The 17,371-nt window shown below is 39.3% G+C and overlaps 1 protein-coding gene across 4 annotated transcripts in view; it reads right to left on the bottom strand.

Annotated features, from left to right (window-relative positions):
* Window positions 1-13,664, bottom strand: part of LOC128732403 (cyclic AMP response element-binding protein B) — a 32,805-nt gene extending 19,141 nt beyond the window's left edge. Inside the window, exons 1-3 of one of the 4 annotated variants that reach the window (XM_053825653.1) lie at window positions 13,234-13,664; window positions 13,106-13,171; window positions 4,801-5,262 (exon numbers count right to left, since the gene is read on the bottom strand). In XM_053825653.1, coding sequence (XP_053681628.1) covers window positions 4,801-5,010 — 210 coding nt within the window. In that variant the 5' untranslated portion in view covers window positions 5,011-5,262; window positions 13,106-13,171; window positions 13,234-13,664. The other 3 variants (XM_053825673.1, XM_053825661.1, XM_053825666.1) reach the window with 3 other exon arrangements.
* Between the last annotated feature and the right edge of the window lie 3,707 nt (window positions 13,665-17,371).

The following is a 17,371-nucleotide window of genomic DNA, read 5'->3' as shown; positions in this document are numbered from 1 at the left end:
TTCGGCGTATCGTTGACGGGCAACTGTCTTAGCCGATCTGGTACGCGCTCACTCAATGCCGGCTTTCATCTCTCTCCGCTCGTCGATCTTCCTCCAAGTTTCATTCGAAATCCACTCCTCCACTCATTGTCGGCCGTTGCGGGAAACCCACGCGACTTTATGTACTGGTCTATGGGGAAAGAGCTATCCACCAATGACCATGTTGTTATTACCACAAAATTCTGTAAACAGCTCTCCGCTTTCGCTCATCTGGCCATGGCGTCCCATGACACGTTCAAGGTTTACGTTGTTTCAGCCAATCTTCGCGTTGAAGTTGCCCAAGTGGATTTGGATGTCCCCCTTCGTGATTTTCTCAACCACGCAGTTCAGCTGGCTGTAGAAACTCTATTTCTTCTGCTAGGCGGCAGCATCGGTTGGCGCATAGCACTTGATTGCTGTAAGGTTTCTAACCCGTATTCCGAATCTGGCAATGATTATTCTTTCGTTTATCGGTTCCCACTTCATCAGGGCCACATGTGCCCCTGGACTCGGTAAGAATTCAACTCCTCTTTCTCGAGTGACATTTTCACCTCGTATGCCAGTGTACAGCACTTTGCGCTTGTTTGTGACCAAGCTTTTCCCTATGTATCTTCACAAATCAGGTTCCGGTATGTAGAAACTGGTTCACCTTCTCAAAGAACTTGCACGTGGCATTAACCTGGAATAGTTGTTCTAGTGTTTCCCGAACTCCATTCCTCCTATTTTTTCTCCCCAGGATCGTAGTCAACTCACTCAGCGCATGACGATATTTCCCGTGGTAATGCCAGTCAGTTTTCCCAAGCTCTGTTTTCCACCTCTACATCGCTTGCCGGCCCAGCCAGTCAGACCAGTAATTTCGTGGACTCGGGGTTTCTTCACCGCGATGACGGCGCTTCACCTAGCACCGCGGTGACGGCCTCTGGCGGTTGAGCGTATCTTGCCTCATCCATCTTCGAGAATTGAAGCACGTGGCTGCACAGAGAAACATAAAATTCATCTGTAGTAAGCGCGCTTAGTTCCCGGCAGCTAGTGGATTGCCCAATTTCTGACTGTTTTGCCGAGTAGGACGGCTTTGTCGATGACACTAAATTTTTTTTGTTTTTGTTAGATTATAGTCACTTTTACACTTTTAGGTCATTGACTTCTACGGGGTTGGGATTCGGCGTGATAGGCGTGAATGCTAACCAATAGACCGGGACTGGCCCCGATGACATTAAATGTATGATGTACAAAATATGAGATATGTTTATTTATTTCTATAATATTTGTATGAGATACTTGACTGGAGATCATGTTTAGTTATACTATAGGACATATGTTATGCAATTAACCTTCTGTTATTCGCACCATCTTCGATTCATAGGCATACTAAAACAGAACAGAATTCATCCGAATACTAACGCTACGTGATGAAAAACTTATGAAACTTTGTCCACCGATAAAGACCCTAGTCTGCTGATCAACCTTGCTGAAAACAATAACTTTCGTTATTGCCACAATCTCGAAATTATACCGAGATAAAGTTAACGTTCCACAGGCATTGTACAAAATACTGCAGCGCGATGGACTAATAAAAGTCTTCTATATTTATATTTTTACCCTTTATAAGGCCGTGACGAATAGGCGTAGTAGAATAAACACAAACTTCAATAAAACATAATGTTCGCATACGGGAAAACTCATTAATACTTTTGCCACCGCCCGTTGGTTTGCCATGGTATGTTTGCCACTATTCATTAAGCACAAAAAATATTGGGGCAACATTTTCTCAAATATTCATGCCAATTTCCTGGATAAATCCGCAAAATCCATCGCAACAGGCCGTAAATAGAATGTTACAAATCTGTAAAAAGAATTCTAACAATTATAACATTGTTCCAGAGCGTAATAAAAACATTGAAGAGAAAAACAATCGAAATTGGATTTCTGACTGAAAATGGTTTATCATGTGCACCTTATTTTGGTTTCGAAATGAATACGCTATGTTTAGCCACACCAATAAGGCAGATAACTTCGGAACCGAAGCTGACTGACGTTGCTATATTTACGTGCTTAATTTGCACGGTTTACGTCATTCGAGCAGGAACGTTCGCAATATGACAGTTTCACTGCGAGAATATCGCTAGGCGTAGTTTTGCGTCTCAACCACGTGATATGAGATTTCTAAATCGAAGGAGAACTCAACAGACAACCCTTCACAAACAATTCACTTTAAGCCTCAAGTATACAGACCCCCGATAACTGATCAATCAAAGACGAGGAAAATCCCGCAAACTAATTTTGGCAATCGCAAAACGAGCTGGCAAAGAGCAAAGCGAAGAGGCGATTGGAAACTCCACAATCATTAATTACAGTTTAGCTTTCCTGCAGCGCGCGAAAAATTCATAACCCAACGGATGATGAACAATAATACACGCTCCGCAAATCGCCCCAGGAGCAATAAACTCAACGAGCAGTGCATACACGGCGTTCAGCGTTTACACACTTTCGGCCGCATATCGAGAACTGCTCGAAAGATTAGAATCAATTAGACACCAAACGCTAATGTATTCTGCAATTCGAAGATGGTCTAATTATTATTGCCATGAGCGCAGCACTCCGAATCAGCGGAAGAAATAAGACTCCAATCCAAACTACTCTGTAGGGGGACCCGGGGCAAGATGAGCACCCTAAGCTCAGCTTCAGTTTTGGTTATAAAAAGCACGATTTTTCTTCAGCTAACCGTTGCTAAACAGTTGTTCTATTATCCATCTAACTTTCCTATACAATTTTGATTTAAAATATTTGAAACTATATTGAAAAAAATGTAATAAGAAAATAGTTGTTTTTTCACCCGCCTGAAGCATATCGGGGCAAGACGAGCACCCCCACGGGGCAAGATGGGCACCTGTTTAATAAATGAATTTTTTGCTTAAAGTTACGTTCCTAGTTTTTAGTAAAGATTTTATTACTAAACATTAGTTCCAAAAGCGTCGTATTAGATGAAAAAGCCGGTGGTGGGGTAACATTTTTAAGCAACTCGATTAGTTTACCAATAGTCACTTTTAAGTTTCGAGCTTTAGGGACTGAAGATTGTTAAGGGATTCGAGGCTAAAGTTGCATAACTGTTTTTGAAATTTATAAATTTGTATGGCTGTTTAAGAAAAACCATTGCATTTTTATCGAATGAATGAGAATTTTTGTTTTGTTTTGCTAGTTTGAGTGCCAAAGCTCCAAGGGATCACTCCATACTAGCATTTTTAATTTCAAGGATGTGATGGATTATCGCTTTCTCTCGTTTCTTGCTGAATATGATTTTAAATGGCCTCATTTCATTGGTATTCGTTACCTGCTCAAGCATTTTGGGATATCATTCAAGAGTTTACATCGGCATGCCATAGTTTTTTTTGCGTTTCTTCCGTATCTTCTAATGAAATAACCTTTCACATTCAACGTGTCAACGACAGCTCGAAGAACGTTGTTCGTTAACCGTTTTCGTCCCAAAAACATTTATAACAATGAAAATAATTGAATTTGGCCCCAATTTTTGTTTTTGCAAGCTATGTTGTAAAGTTTAAGGGTGCCCATCTTGCCCCGGGAAATGGTGCTCATTTTACCCCAGCAAAACGACATATTTTTAAACTGTTACAAAATATAAAAGAATCACTAGAAAATATTTTTTACCGATTCAATTGGGAAAGTACATGTTGTTCAATCGTAAAAGGGCTGTAAGTTATAAATAAGCATCTTTTATTTATTTAAAATGCTTATTTTCTGATGGCAAAATGTTATAAGAAATCAAGGCTGTCAGAACGATATTTTATTTCATGGAATTTTTCCAACAAGCGCGTGATATTTTATGTTCAACGCTAAAACATTACTTCGTTTCAACACAATTTAATAGTTTGTGGGAGTTTTATAACAAATAGCTGTTTTGTAGCTGTGGAATGAAGGGGTACCCATCTTGCCCCGGGTGCTCATCTTGCCCCGGGTCCCCCTATATATAAAAATATAAATAAATCACCAACAACAATAAATAATAAAATATGCAAAACGATTCCCCTTGCTTTGTCCATCGTCTGTCTGTCGTTCGGTCGCGGAATGACGTCATTTTAGAGCGGCATGTGTCACCGCCAATGCGTCGGCAACTATTTAATTGTCTTCTCGCCCAATCACGCAACCTCTCAGCCCCCCGAGAAGTGCTCAGTGGATGGTTCCATTCGATTTCATATGCGCTCATAATGATGCAAGAAACAAAGTAAATTCCCAAAGATGACGACATCCCGCGGCCCGGTATCAGATGGCGTATATTGTCGAAGGAAAGTAAATACATATAATGATTGAAGTTTATCAGAAAGCAAAATTTTTTTTTATTATTTACGCAAAGCCAAGTCAAGCCCTCGTCGTATCGTTTGCTGTTAGATCTGTTGTTGTTGCTGTTGGTGGTTAGCAACAACAAACATCGATTGAGTCACGGACCAACACTCGAGGCTATCCCCTGTAATGCGTTGTGCATCCGACGGTGTGTCAATAGGCTGACTAGTTTTATTTAAAAAAAAATGCAATATCTTCTGATAGTATTGCAAATTTGCTTTTAAATAATTAGATTGCTTATTTCATATATGTAACATTGTTTAACTAAACACTGTTCGGGTACCAGATAACATTTTAGGATAAAGAAGTGTTGTAGGTCATAAATTTATAATTTGCATTGCATGAATTGCAAGCGGATTTATGCGTCAACTGTTCGCTGTCACTTGAATCAACTAAAATATGGAAACATAGAAAAAAATCGCCACTCACCTGTACACCACCACCGGTGCTTTGCGATGCCGGTATGATTTGTACGACGTTTGGCGACGAGTTTAGGTTTTCGGTATTGTTGGAACTGTTGTTATTGTTGCTAGCCGATCCGGCTCCACCTACCGAGCTTGAACTGCTGTTGTTGTGCTGTTCCGAGCTGGCCAACGGATCTAGCGAGGATGATCCATTCTCCTCGACCATATTGTCCATAGCTTCCTGCTTCAGATGCCACAACCCTCGGGAGTTCCCAGCCAGTTTGAAATTCCGTGGTGGCAGTTTCCTGCCTTCTTCTAGCCAGTAAGGGCGGCGTTGGTACCGGTTTGGGTAATACACAGAATTTCTCCACGCGCTGGTGCGCGGGGAAAATATTTATTCGGAAACTGGGGAAATTCACTCCGCTTGGGCACCCCTCTGTCCAACCGATGAGTGACCTTGAAATCGGATCCACTAAACGTCTTGTTTCTGATGCGTTAGCATGGGCGAGAGAAAGAGCAAAACAAGGAGGAAAATTAAATAATTGGTTTTTTTAAATTCTACTTTTTTCATCTTTGCAAAGTCACGTCGGAGATGCCTCCGATGTAAATAATGTTATCTGGCTATATTTTTTCTGCATATGGCCCTGATAAGAATGCTTTTTGATAACGTTGAACCCCTTGAAAATACCTGCTAACTGAAGCCGGTTTAAAGAGTGAAAAGGAATTCTATTAGAAAATTAGACGAGGTGGTCAACAATTAATTCCGTAAAAAATATGAATTGTGCAAGTCTAATAAATAGCAAAACTCAGTAATGGAAAGGAATTATCAGTATTAATTATCATTTTGTCTAGTTAGCATACTCATAATAGTTAATATAGAATATGAAATATAATAAATAATAAATATTATAAGGTTGCCGTATGTGTATGCAAATGGCTCAATCCACGAGAAATTTAGTAAAAAATTGTTTGACGTAGGACTACGTCTTACGGCAAGTTTTGAGATAGGGTGTCATTCCAAAAAATCGAAAAATGCGAGCGTCACGAAAAATGAAAGGTGCGCTAATAGTTTAGCGGTTTTCCGATCGATTTTCAATATTCTTACACCAATCGATCGGAGAATCTTCTAAGAATTGACCCAAATGAAGAAAAGTATGGATTCTTGATGTTGACCTATTGAAAAATTGAAAATAATGAACCTATGTTTTACCAGAATTCTCGCTTCGTGATTGGTTGTAAGATCCTTTACGATGATTTAAACCTATACCAATTTGATATATGTGCTTGGGAAGTAAGCCAAAACAAATTACAAAGTTTCCTCATTTCAACAAGATTTCTTACCACCGCGGTTAAACCTAGACCATTTTGATGTCCTTGCTTGGGAAGTACGCCAGAAAGAGTGACAAAGTTCCCTCGTGCCAACAGATTTCTTCCGAACGCGATTAAACCTAGTCCAATTTGATGTCTGTGTTAGGGAAGTGTGCCAGAAAAAATGAAACAAGTACGTTGTTTTCAAATGCACAATCTTTTGAGAATTGAGCGTATGCAATGTTACTACTTTGATAAATGTTACATACAACCCATGTAGCATGTATATATGTTGCATATAGCATGTATACACGAAGAATCGAAGGATTACAAGCATGAATACATGCTACTATACTACAAAAAGACTTACGTAGTCCTGCGTCACCTATATATGCGGTCGTGTCTTGTACACAACCCCTCTGATTTTTTTTCTCGATGAAATATTTTTTTACGTACAACATGGTACAGCATGGTCCGTCTTTGACAACAAATCTTAAAAGAATATTAATTCATGGTCATGAAAAAATCCACATAACTATTTTTGCCGATAAAAAGAATGACAGGAAAAACACAAGAAAAAACCGCCTTCTTATTTGTATACGGATCCGATTATTAACGGAAAAGTTTGATCCTAAAAATATTCCTGAGGTTTTTCTTGGCTTAGTTAGCATTTGTATGGACCCACTGTGCAATGCCTCCATACTCCTCCCAATACCTTTAACCTCCCCTATCAAGAAACACGTACGCCAAATTTTGTGGAGAACTATCGAAGCGTTCCGGAGTTATGTCGAAACATACATGCGAATTTTTCAAAATTATCATACAAAATGGGTCGAAAGGTCTCAGAACTTCATGACATTTTGGGCATATTCAATGGACTTTTGAATGAAAATGAATATGTATTTAATATTCCAGGTACTCTATTTTACCAGAAAACTTCAATTTTCATAATTTTTGAATCAATTAATCGCACATGAGCACAGTTTGGTTCCCAGTCCCGGCATGAAAACCATTTACGCCTGCGACTTAACCCTCTCTGTCCCAGTGGTGTTTTGGTGTTTTACAGTTTTTGATCATGTAAAAAAGCTGTTAATTAGCAATTCGTCAAACGCAACCATACAGCTTGTAAAACAATGTTTTTACTACGTTATAAAATCAAAATATCCATATTAGAATGCCCCAAAAATTTTATGGGCTAATTTTAGTATCGGAAGTCATGGAGCACCTGTGCTACCATGGGACAGACAGGATTAATTCTTTTCAATTTCTAAAACATCAGAAGAGTTGTATACAAGACACGACCGGTTACGTGACGTAGGACTAAGTAAGTCTCTTTAATAACATTTATCTATGCACGTAATAATTCGATTCTTCGTGTAGTCAACCAAAAAAGTTTTCGGACAGCAGCACATAGCAATTCATAGAGGAATATTAGAGAAATTAATTTTAACCCAAGAATGATCAAGAATGTAGATGTTCTTATGCAAGATAGCTGTTAAGCGAGAAATGACATTTATTTCAACTAATTGTCAACTGTCCGAATGCTTCTTTGGCTGCATTTTTAGGCAATTTGAATTATATGGAGTCTATATTCTAAATGGAAAGCGTTTTCCCTAATTATTACCATGCATCTAAATACGCTTTCGTTGATCATTGTTTTCAAAAATATGTGTGACCATTCTTTGTAAGAATACTTGGCAATATTAATAAAAGACAAATTTATACGCTGCTGTCCGAATACTTTCTTAGCTGACTGTATACATGTACATCCGTCATATGTAACATGTATCAAAGTATACGTCCAATACTCAATAGATTTCAGAGTTATCTCTATGTGCATTTGGAAACAATTTAACAAAATCAAAAGCACAAACTGTTGCTTTCCTGTTACGTCACAGAAATTAAAGATTGTTTATATTACCAATCGTTCCCTTATGTTGAAGGGTATTACAAATTCAATGATGGCTTTGAAAATACGTGGCCGAGGGTTCATAAGTAACCATTGAGACATAGAGATTCTTTTCAAATAACTTGTGTTTATTGTATTATTTATGATTATGCGTAGCTTGACATGATGACGTAGCTTTCAATAATCTTGCTTTAACTCGCGTGTGGCCTTTAAAAGGGTCTTTGGTTATAGATAACATTAAAGCCAAAGCACGTTCATCGCAAATATGACGTGCCATTCGAATGTCCTTCTCTTTTGACATGAATGGCAACAGGCACGTAAGTTAGTGGCGTCGATTCACTTCTTTTGCTCCGAGAAGGTTTTACTAGTCTACTTTCACAGCTTACCGCTGGTTACTAGCAGAAAATATGTCTCATACGCAAAAATTTCTGTTTCATTTGATGAGAGTCCTTATCTTCCTACCACAGGGGTGAGGGGTCTCAAAACATCATAAACTAAATTCATGCCTCCAAAAACCCCCACATGCGAAATTTGGTTCATTTGCTTAATTAGTTCTCGAGTTATGAGGAAATTTGTATAATATTTGAATAGGACCCCCCCCCCTCTTCGAAGGGGAAGGGGTCTCAGTGCACCATTGAAAAAAATCCTACCTTCACAACCCCCACATGCCATATTTGGTTCCTTTTGCTTGATTAGTTCTCGTAGGATATTTGTGTTTCATTTGTATAGGAGCCCCCCCTCTTACTCCCTCCGTAAAATTGCTTTCTTACCCCGTCATAAAATTGCTGATCATTTTATCCGTCCAACGACATATAAATTGTTCAGTTTCGTTCAGTAGTTATTAGCATTTGAAATCTTTCATTCAAACGTTACACTTCTCTTTTCATTTTTACAAAGTGCTACCCAGTTCCAGTACAGTAAACAAATACGTAGTCCTACGTCAAAACACGTAAAACCATGATAGCGTCTTTTCCAACCAATCACGAAGCGAGAATGTCCAGTTGGACAATGCTTCATTATTTTCAATTTTTCAATAGAGCGTATTTCGAAGTCAATAGGTTTCTTTATTGAGGTTAATGCGTAGATTTTCCGGACGCAAAAAATTTTAAAATTGATCCGCAAACCGCTAAGCTATTAGGTGCTATTAGCGCGCAAAATCTTTAATTTTTTCCTACCGCTCGCACGATTTTTGATTTTTGGAATGACCCCCTATATACCTGCTACTTTACTGATTGTCGTATTTTCCAAGATATTTCTGACCATGGGTCTGACTGTGTAACTGAAAAGCTCTACGAGCGTGTTAAAGTGGATACCCGATGCAGGTTTAAGAAATCTTTAAATTTTTTTTTATTTAAAATGTTTCTGATTTACGAAGTAAATTTTTCACGAAATAGTTTACCGAAATATGGCATATTCTTTTAACGGTTTTCCGAAATTCACATTAAAATTTGACAATTTACTTTTCGGAGATTCGGTATTTTTAAAATTGATTCCCGACTTTCTCGGTAAAAGAAATCCCAAGAAAAACCCGAGATTCTCGGTAAATTTTGACAGTTGTTACCGATTTACGCGATCTCGGTAAATCATTATCGCCGAGATCTCATCTGTTGCAATCTCGGTAATTTATTTTACCATGCTCGGGGATAGAATCTAAGTTTGTACAGTCACCCTTTGCTCGTTGGGCTGTCTTAAAGTGGGCTACGTTTTAATGGTGTTCCAGTTAATTGGGATATAGCCCATCCAAAACGAAGTCAAACATCATTTATGACAGTACATTTTTCGCTGGGCTCTTGAAATGTATAGGCTCCACGGTGAAACAGGGTAAAATGCCAATATTTGTTAACATTGTTGTATAAAATACTGCTGTTTACTAGGTAAAGAATCTAAAAATGATTTTCAACAACAAAAAGATTAAGGTACACTTTGATTCTGTATTTAATATAGTTTATATTTTTATAAACCTTTCTGGTTTCTGCGACGATTTCGACAAAAACGATTAATGTGTTTTGACAGCTCAGCCTAATAGTTTTTGAAACGGTGGTTCTACAATATTGATGAAGGGACGGTAGGGAAAAGCAATGATTTTTTTTTTTTTTTTTTGAATGGAGAAGAAAGAGCGGAGAGGTGAGGTAGGGGAGGAGGGGGGTTTATTTGTAGCTACGCTTAACAAGTAGTCGATGTGGCTCCTCCAGGGCCTCTATGGTTTAAAACAGTGGTGCCCAGGCATAGGCATGGTGCGGGCCAAACGAGATCACCATGATGATGTCCATTCTAAATTACAAAATGCACGAGACATTACGACTGATTTGAGTGACCCCTGTGTCTTAGCTTAGCTTAGTTTAGACTGATTGCATATATCAATGGTTGCACTCAGTGATTGATCCGAATCAGTGAAATTGCATAATGAATCAAACGAAACTAATTTGAGTGACTCCTGTGTCATAAAAAAAGTGACTCATAAGTCCATTATCTCTCAAATCAGTCCGCGGACCGCACAAAACATCTTGAAGGGCCGCAGTTTGGCCATCACTGGTTTAAAGGTACATGAGTACCAGCGAACCATGTGCCCTGGCGGGTGTAGTGGGTTCAAATCCGGTTATAATCTCTGATTATAGCTTGGTTCGACCCATGCACCTTCCAGTATTGGACAAGAGGTAGGAGTCACAACGACAACTTGTTAAGCGTAGTTACCTATTACCCTCCCCCCCTCCCTCCTTCCTTTCCACTCTTTCCCCTCCTTACCCAAAAAAAATTTCATTACTTTCCCCTACCATCCCTCCATCAATTGTAGAACCATCGTTTCAAAAAAAATTAGTATATTCACTGTGTTCAACATCGGAACGAAAATTGAAGCCCGGGTTCCGGCTTGGTCCAGTTAAAAATCGAAATGAACTTCCTTAGTCTGACTTTATTCCGGTCCGATTTTTATTTTTCTGATTTTGAAATGTACAAAATCAATGACGACTCATTTCATCTTAACGAACGATTTTCACTAAATGGGCTAAGGACAGTTCAATTAGCGAAAGTTGACTGTACTAATAACTTGAATGCAGTTGTGTGCCAATTATTGAATCTGGCTGTACATACGTAAAAAACTACGCTAAACGTTTTGAAATGCTATATCACCAACAACTAAGCATGTTTGATTGCACTACTACTTTCTAAAATAATATTTAAAAAAAAGCAGCGTTCCCTACAAACATTCATTAGTAACTTTATTACAATCGAATACTCAATCATCATTTCTATAATCTTAACTTCAGCAAGAGGAAGAATTGAGTGAGCAAAAATTGTTCTCCACTATGATAGTAGATAAATAAAATTGTTCATTAGTCCAGTTGTTTTACACTGCTATTTTCCCTAAAGGATACAACACAAGCACAAAATTGGTTTGATGCAAATCACAAGCATCAATAATTGCAATGTGTAGCGCATAAAACCCTTAAAACACCTAATCGTCAATCACCGATTAACTATCATTCACTTTATTTAGAAAAGAAGCATTATAGCAGAACATCTGCTATGACTAAAAAGCTTGGATAACCGAAAAAGAAAGTCGGTGAAGAGCATTATCCATTGACCAGTCTGCACTTCAAAGTCAGCACTAGAAATCACATAGCCCCTTGAACATACACTCTGGGGAAAACCAAATTTTCCGAAGGCACTGTTCTGACCGGCCGCTCAACATCACAGGAGGAAGGTGATTGGGAGTTGGCAATCAAAGTAACGCACTCTCCGGAACATCGACCTTGGCTGCTCTGATGGGTGGACAATGGCCGATGTGGTAGGGGCAGACCTGCTTGCATCATCACCGTCGCATCATCATCATAGTCGACGTCGCTGCGGCTCGCAATAGCAGCGCGTTTCTGGGGGTGTGACAGTGGTACGAGAAAATCAAAACATTACACTTGTACACGCGTGCATCTCCAGTCTCGTCGTCACGTCGGCACCCACCCAGAGTGTAAACGAAGCTAGAAGGCATACAAGGACTCTCGTTTTCCTTGTAATTTTCCACTGGCTCCTGGAAATGGCCAGCGAGAATAGAGAGAAACTGAGAATGAGGCGCGCGTGTTCGAGCAAACCGGGGAGATTGGGGCGGGATGGGCAAATAACCTTGAAATAATCCAGGAATTAAGGTGTTGGCAACGCTCCGTTGCGCTGTAACCGGGGAACGAAACGAATGCACACACCGACGATCGAATGAAGCGAAAAGGCCTACGTTAGCACTTTGCACAGCACAATACCGACCTATCAACATTAGGCGAGAGCTTGTTTTCATACCATCATTCTAAGCACCGACGATATAACAGTATGATTCATCCAAAACAACGACCGGTTTTGCGGTTTTGTGGCTGCCATAGTCGCATCGATTACACTGTGCTGATATTCCTTCGAATTTAGGATCGAATCTTTCTTTGTGCAAAGGATGCAAAACACCTTAGATGAATGTTAACTAAATCTTTTCGAACATCGCTGGCAAAACGGTCACGCGTGTTTCTGCTGGGCGCTCGTGATAGCGCCATATTTATCTTTCCTATTAGATCAGCCCGATGCTAATAATTCGCTATCAAAATGTGTCACACCAGTAAGACTCACAACAGCAGTGACAGGCAGTCTTTCAGACTTATTACGTAGTTACGTGTATTAATTCTATCCGACTTTATGAGTGGTCAAACCTTAAAGGTGTGATATTTAGATTGTTGACATCTACGTTTGACATTCAAATATGTACCTGGCGTAACATATTTGCCCCTATCAGTTCACATCGTGACGAAGTGCAATAATAATCCAATCGAATATTTCATTTATAGTTAGTAAATATGGAAGCGTGCGACAAACGACAGATCAATATCACTCGGAACTATCTTTGCCTACTATATTCCCACTCTCCGACACCTAACAGACTGCATATTGGTTACTTGAAGGAGCTCTCCACAGGGCAGTCCCCGATTTTCATCACTAATCTGAAGATTCTTCTTGGAGCAACCACTATCGCCACAGGCATAGACATTTTTTCATTGTAATACACAAAAACAATTCACCGAATAACATTGAATTAGATTTTTGACTAGAAGAAAAGTTTTCGAGCGAAAAGTTTACAAAAATTACATACCTCTTACGTATACTGCTCCGTCACTACGAGCAGAGCGATCTACAGGAAAAAATAGCACTATAAACGCTGCAATGTTAGTAAGTACACACGTCAACAATTTTCACTACCACACAGCAAATACCACGTACGTAGAAAACTAATCCATACTAATGAACAGGTTTCTTATCCCTTTTACCGCATATTTGCCGATACTGGCTCGAAAGAGATAGGTAGCCCCTCGTCACGCGAAAGTGTTGGTGCCTGAACCCTCACCGAGGGGTCTACGTAATCAGCTTTGACTTGTTCTCACTCACTCTCACTATGGTTGCCAACTATGCAGAAGACCGCGTGTGGATACTCTACCCTTGTCGCACTTGGCTGTTACTTCTTCTAGCTGTCACTACACGTTTCAAGCTTCAAGCAACTGAACGATTCAGGCAGCAATATCAATATCAACAACAGTAGAAACGAAACCAATAACAGACCAGCGAGAGTCTGTAGACAAATTCGTCATATTCGTAGCGAGCACCGAAACGAAACTAGCGAGAGCTTGTTTTTGACAGTACCAGTGAACGTCATCGCAGCGTGAATGCGCGACTGCGATTGCCAGAGAAAGAGAAACAAAAAGAGCGCAAATGCTCTCAAACTAGAGAGTATATACAACCAAAGACTGTACAATACACATCTGAAACTGGCAGCGATCACTGAATCCATCTGAGGGGAGTACTAAGCTATCGAAGCTACCAGTGAAAAAAAATGCGCATAAAAATTAAAACCATTATAAAACCTATTATTTCAATATCACTACACGCGATTCGGAAAGCGACGTTGAAAAAGAATATAGATTAGCCATTGTGTGACCCCTCGGTTGCAAAGGCACTAAGCAATGTAGCGGTATGCTTACGTATCGCTTTGCTACATGCCTGTTACACAGAGCATATGCCCACTTGACGATTGAATAGCATTAAAAGAACCGACTGGAATGCTCTGACTCGAGTTTCACCAATCACCCTGCTGTGTGAGCATGACGATGGTGACGGCGACGGGTGCTTGCAAATGTACCTTCAGCTATATAATGTGATGATGTATATGTACCACGGAGTATACGTAACCAGGGATGACGTCATCACGGCGCTGCTTCTGCCTGTCAGGGCAACCTTTATATTTACAATAAAAATCAAACGTTGGGTGTAGGAAAATTTTGCCAACTGCTTTCGCCCACCACCCCAACGCAATATCGTTCGCAGCATACTACGCTCGGATGGATGATGAATCGGCCTCTGTACCTGAAGAAAGCAGATCACATATGAAAACGCAGCATCTTCCACCCCACTAAAGGGCATCAATTGACATTGAAAAATGTGTATTTTTAAGACGGCGAACGAATGATGCTTACGTCATCAAAACGATGTGCACGCGTGCAGGATTGTGTGAATTTGATCTTGAAAAGTAGGATTTCATGACCATTGGTCGCTTACAAAATTACCGGAAGAGGCTTGCAATATTATCTCAGTAATGATACTTTTGCTGCACGAATCCTTTACGGATATTTTGTTATTTCGGTGTATTTCAATTCATTTTTGCATATGAAAAATAAATCACCTAATGGAAAGATAAGTAGTATGTATGTACAAACATTAAAATAGCTAATACGATATTTGCGTTTTCTATCCGGAACGACAGGTTTAAATTCTTGTTGTAAACCATTAAATAAGATCGTTCAAGAATTTTGCGAATAGTTAGGTATCAAATGAATGCCAATGTATTCTCTTTGATTCGGTATGCATGTATCGCTTCACGCTTTATAAGGCTATTGAAATTGCAAACTTATCAAGTTAATCGAATTAAGTAGCTGGAACCGATTTTCTATTAATCTTTATCCAAACAACTACAACAGAAAAAAAGTCCTCAGCACGACATTGTTAAACGACCGATAACGTATCATTCCTGTGATGTGATAGAATAGTTTCTACTTTAAGAGAGCCAAAGCGATATGTTGCCAAAGCACAGAGCTACAGTGCCCATCATCATACTATCGTTATTCGCGTTCACATTGGAACACTTTACGCTCACTCACCAATACCTCCGAAGGTATACTTTAGTCGCACCAATGAATAATCATAACAAACTCGTCGACGACGGCGACCGGGACAAGCGCCAATTTTACACGCTGTACATATTAAATTCCGCCAGCGAACACGAACAGAGATGACGTAATGTTTGTTATTTTTAAATTTTTCGCTTTACGTTCTTTAAGATCTAGCGAGCTCAGCCATTTCTGGTTGCCATAAAATATATTTCATCGTGACACATGTCATCCAACCACACCTATCAATTACACGATACCAACTATATGCTAATGATTATCGAAATAAATCCAACATAATACGGCAATGGAAAACAAATGCTTTGATAAAATGACTGAAACAGCTGAACCATTATTTCTACTGGGCCGTGTGCCATAAAACAGTTTCTCTCGTCTGATGTCATCAGAGTTATTGCGTTTTAGTTTTTACGCTCACTACCAAAGAAACGCGCATACACTAAAGCTGCCATAGCCTATTCGCGTTAAAAGAGAGATTGAAAGTCTGCTCGCACTTTTATAAAACATTGTAAGGAACTTCCAATGTACACTCTTAAATGAGTCTACTTGTAAATAGGTTGAATTTAATAAAAGCTAGGGTAAAACTACACAAAATGCCCTTAAAGTGTACAAACTCAGATTTTAAGTAGCTCACTGTGACAAATAACGCACATGTGGGTTTTTCCTAATAATTTTTTGGTTGGAAAACTTCTCAGAATCTTAACGATATTTTTATTATTTTAATCAAGTTTTAACTATATCCAAACTATTTACAGGTCCAACCCTAGGACAGGACATGACATGTGACTTCTTATTCTTCTTCATTATTGTTTTGGCGATTCCCTTTCAAAATTTACTACGGCAACGAAAAGTGTTTCCAAGAATGCAGCTGTAGTTTATGAGAGAAGCCACTTGTCCTAGTTGATCACTAACTACACAATTCAATTCGGCCGATTCAATTTGGCCGAATTACACTTTCACTTGAGTTTAGTTTGTTTTATGCTAACACGCCACGATAAACAAACTGTTAAGATCCTACTTTAAAAACTTGATGGTTTCAGCATAAACATTCCATCAAGAAGACTGGCAACTCTGTCAAAAGTCGAGCGACAGTAACAGCAATGCTATCTGCCGAGTTAAAGTTGAACTAGCACATACTAGTGTGTGTAAATCAAAATATGCATGTACACGAACACGTATGCAATGCATTGACACGCTCGCACACATCGTTTCCCACCTATACATGTACACACAGCTTCAACTTTTGTCGGGAGGGATGCGCTGTTGCTGCTGTTGCTTATCATTTATATGGGCGCGAGGAAAAGATCGAAAAGATGCCATGTTTGCTGTGGTTTCCAACAAAACTCTTGCACTTCTCTTGTGAATTTTTGTTTCTACAGTTGCACGCATGAAATCAGCCAATCAGGAAGCTGGCTCTTTTTTTTACAGTAAATTGGCGCTTTTCCGATACAACGTGTCATGTCCTGTCTTAGGTCCAACCTATTTACAAGTCACTTGTTTCGCAGTTTGTTTTTCATGCGAATTTCGGAACTTACGCATCTTATTGAATCATAACGAAATGGATTCGGCTGCCTAACGAAAGTAGCAGGCAATTATATGTAGCATACATTGTTCATGCAACGTTGAACAAAATCACGCACAACAATCATCGAGGAGCAAACTTAAGTATAATGATGACAGGTAGGGTAGCGAACCTTTTTTGAATCCCATTTCCATCTACAGCAATGATTCTCTAATTGAGGGTTCGTTAACTGGGTGATTCGTTAGTTGGATGTTCGCTGGTTGGGCCATGCTCCAACTAAAAAGCACTAGAATGTCAATAATTCTATCGAATTTTTGAGTTAAGAAATTTCTATCAACTGTCAGTCGGTCCAATGTCCAATTAGCGAATCAAGATTCAATAGTTGGAGTGCAATGGTGACTCAGTGTATGTAAGTGTCCAAATCGTGTACAACTGCACATGGGGCCCAAAATAGGTTGGTTAACCTACCTGTGGGTTACTGACAAGGTTAACTCAGTAATTACTGAGTTACTTTATTGTACCTTGCAGCAATTTTACAAGCCCTACGCAAATTCGTTTTTTAATAATGATTATCCTGTACTTGCTAAATACATTGAAAATATGCTTGTCTAGCAAGGAGGGGTGCAGTGAGGAGGCAATAACGAAAAAATGATGGTTCGAA

The sequence above is a fragment of the Sabethes cyaneus genome, chromosome 1, assembly GCF_943734655.1.
Source record: "Sabethes cyaneus chromosome 1, idSabCyanKW18_F2, whole genome shotgun sequence".
NCBI lineage: Eukaryota > Metazoa > Arthropoda > Insecta > Diptera > Culicidae > Sabethes > Sabethes cyaneus.
The sequence above is the reverse complement of the archived record's forward strand: the minus strand, read 5'-3'. Positions and strand labels throughout refer to the sequence as shown.